This window comes from Ornithodoros turicata, unplaced genomic scaffold (assembly GCF_037126465.1).
Source record: "Ornithodoros turicata isolate Travis unplaced genomic scaffold, ASM3712646v1 Chromosome25, whole genome shotgun sequence".
Taxonomy (NCBI): Eukaryota; Metazoa; Arthropoda; class Arachnida; order Ixodida; family Argasidae; genus Ornithodoros; species Ornithodoros turicata.
The window spans coordinates 1392591-1394939 of NW_026999346.1; the positions used below are offsets into that span (position 1 = coordinate 1392591).

The 2349-nt window shown below is 52.0% G+C and overlaps 1 protein-coding gene across 1 annotated transcript; it reads left to right on the forward strand.

The window, feature by feature from the left end:
* Positions 1-682: 682 nt before the first annotated feature.
* Positions 683-1768, forward strand: LOC135373458 (uncharacterized). Its single transcript, XM_064606656.1, has one exon. It carries the CDS (start codon positions 683-685, stop codon positions 1766-1768), a length of 1086 nt encoding a protein of 361 aa, XP_064462726.1.
* Positions 1769-2349: the final 581 nt, after the last annotated feature.

The window sequence follows — 2349 nt, forward strand, 5'->3', positions numbered from 1 at the left end:
TACCAGTAGATCCGTCACTGTTATCAGTCTCCCGGCGTCGGGAACTTGGCGCCCCCATCGCCCGGCAGGAGCCGCAGTAGCCCCCTCCTGCACTCACGGTTGGGTCGCCGCAGGAGGGAGACCCCCACGTATCGCTGTGCGTGGCTTTCCCGTGTCTGGGGAAAGGGGGATCCTGGCGGTTGAGTGGACCCGGAGGTTGTTTAGGACCCTTCGGGGCCCCTCCGGGAAAGCAACACACCGCTTTGGCCCCTGCTTCCCATAGACGGGTGGTCCTGGAAGGCCCGGCCAGGACTATTCAGCTAGTCGCCATCTCTCCTTTCATTGCTTTCTCTTTATCTTCTCCCCCCTTTGCTCCCTTTCTCTTTTCACCTACTTTGGCGGCAAGGGTCAACCTTGGGCAGTCTTTCACCCTCCAGAAGCTGCACGTGGGTATAGTGTGAACGTACCTGCTACGGCGCTAAGCGCGGTCCCCTGGTTGGGCTCCGTGGTGGGCGGCAGGACTTTGGCACCGAATAGTTCCATTATATGTATGGCTTCTAATTCTTTATCACCCAATGATCGGAGCCTGAAAAGGTCCCGCACCGAGCATAAGAATACTTTCCTGTACAGACCCGAACCTGAACTATGGTACGCAAAGTTTCTCGTAGTACACTCCGAAGACGAAACAAAACCACTTTCGAAAATGTCACCATTTGCAGTTGCTAAAGCATTGGAAAGTGTAGTTGGCAAGAACTACAGCGCCAAGAAGCTGAGCAGTGGTGACATTCAAGTCCAAGTGGATAACCGAAAACAAAGTAGTGCACAGCATTCCCTCACACACATCGGAGAAACAGCTGTAACCGTAAGCTCTCACCGCACTTTGAACATCGTAAGAGGTGTGATATCTGAGAGTGAACTACTTGAGTGCTCAGACTCCGAACTCGAGGAAGGGCTGGCTGACGAGGGTGTAGTCTCGGCAAAACGAATCGTGATGCGCAGAGATGGGAAAGAGGTTCCCACGAAACATGTAGTCCTATCTTTCAAGCTCCACAGTCTTCCATCAACAATCAAAGCTGGCTATCTAAACTGTCATGTGAGGGCATATATCCCCAATCCAAGACGATGCTACAAGTGCCAGAAGTTTGGCCACGGTTCGCAGGTGTGCCGTGGACAGGCTGTCTGTGCAAGGTGTGCTGGCAAAGACCACTCGTCAGAGACATGCTCAAATGATATCCGTTGCACCAACTGTGAAGGTAGCCACCCCGCGTACTCGAGATCCTGTCCTTTCTGGCAGGAGGAGAAACAGGTTCTCAAAATAAAGATCGAACAAAACGTCACGTACCGAGCGGCGAGAGCCCAGTTGCAGTTCCAGAAGAAAGGAACTTTCTCTGATGTGGTGCGCAGGGGAGTGGCACCACTCAGAGTTTCAGTGGAGACCCAGACCACCGGGCCTCCACACCACACTCCCCAACTCCAAGAGAAGGTCACAGAGGTGCTTCCTCCAGTGGCCACACAGCCAATCAGCCAGGGAGAGGCCGCCACAACCTCAAAGGAGGTTGTTGCATCTCCCTCCGTTAGGGACGGGATTGCCAAGGGCCCGTCCCAAAGTACAAGTCAAGACATGGATGTCGATGATGACGACTGCTTATCGCAGAAGTCGTCATCGAGTCTTCCAAGTACTACTTCGTCCTTGGGCAAAGAGCAGAGAAAGAAAAACACCGGCAGAGGACGGGGTCTGAAAGGCAAAGAACAGCAAAAGGCCCCTCCACCAAGGATACAAGCTCCTTGATTCTCCACATTCATGTTCCAACATTTCGCAGGGTCTTCACGTTTTCAGGTTGCGTTTCAGTCCTTGCTGACCCCCTTCTTCTGCTTACTCCTAATGAGTTCCAGTTGCAAGAGTATCGTTCAGTGGAACTGTCGTGGTCTTCTGGGGAATCTTGATGACATCGATGATATATCAGACAGACACAGTGCTGTCTGTTTCTGTCTTCAAGAAACTAATCTGAACTTTGAAAATCCATGCCACCTCCGACGGTGGAACGTATACAGAAAAGACCGAACGAATGCTGCACGTGCTTCTGGAGGTGTGGCCATCCTCACGGCGAGAGCACTCCCCACGAGAGATGTCCAACTTTCTACAAATCTTGAGGCTGTTGCAGTGCAGATTTGCACTGACCGTGTGATGACGGTGTGTTCTCTGTACCTGCCGCCATCAGCTAAGGTTGAAGAAAAGCAACTTCAAGACCTTCTCAGACAGCTGCCACAGCCTTTTCTTCTGCTTGGAGATTTTAATGCACACCATCCTCTGTGGGGTTGCTCAAAAGTTGACACACGAGGTAGGATGTTAGAGAAAATGCTAACATCTTT

Coding starts and splice junctions, on each gene's coding strand:
- LOC135373458 (XM_064606656.1), top strand. CDS start 683: ATGTCACCATTTGCAGTTGCTAAAGCATTGGAAAGTGTAGTTGGCAAG.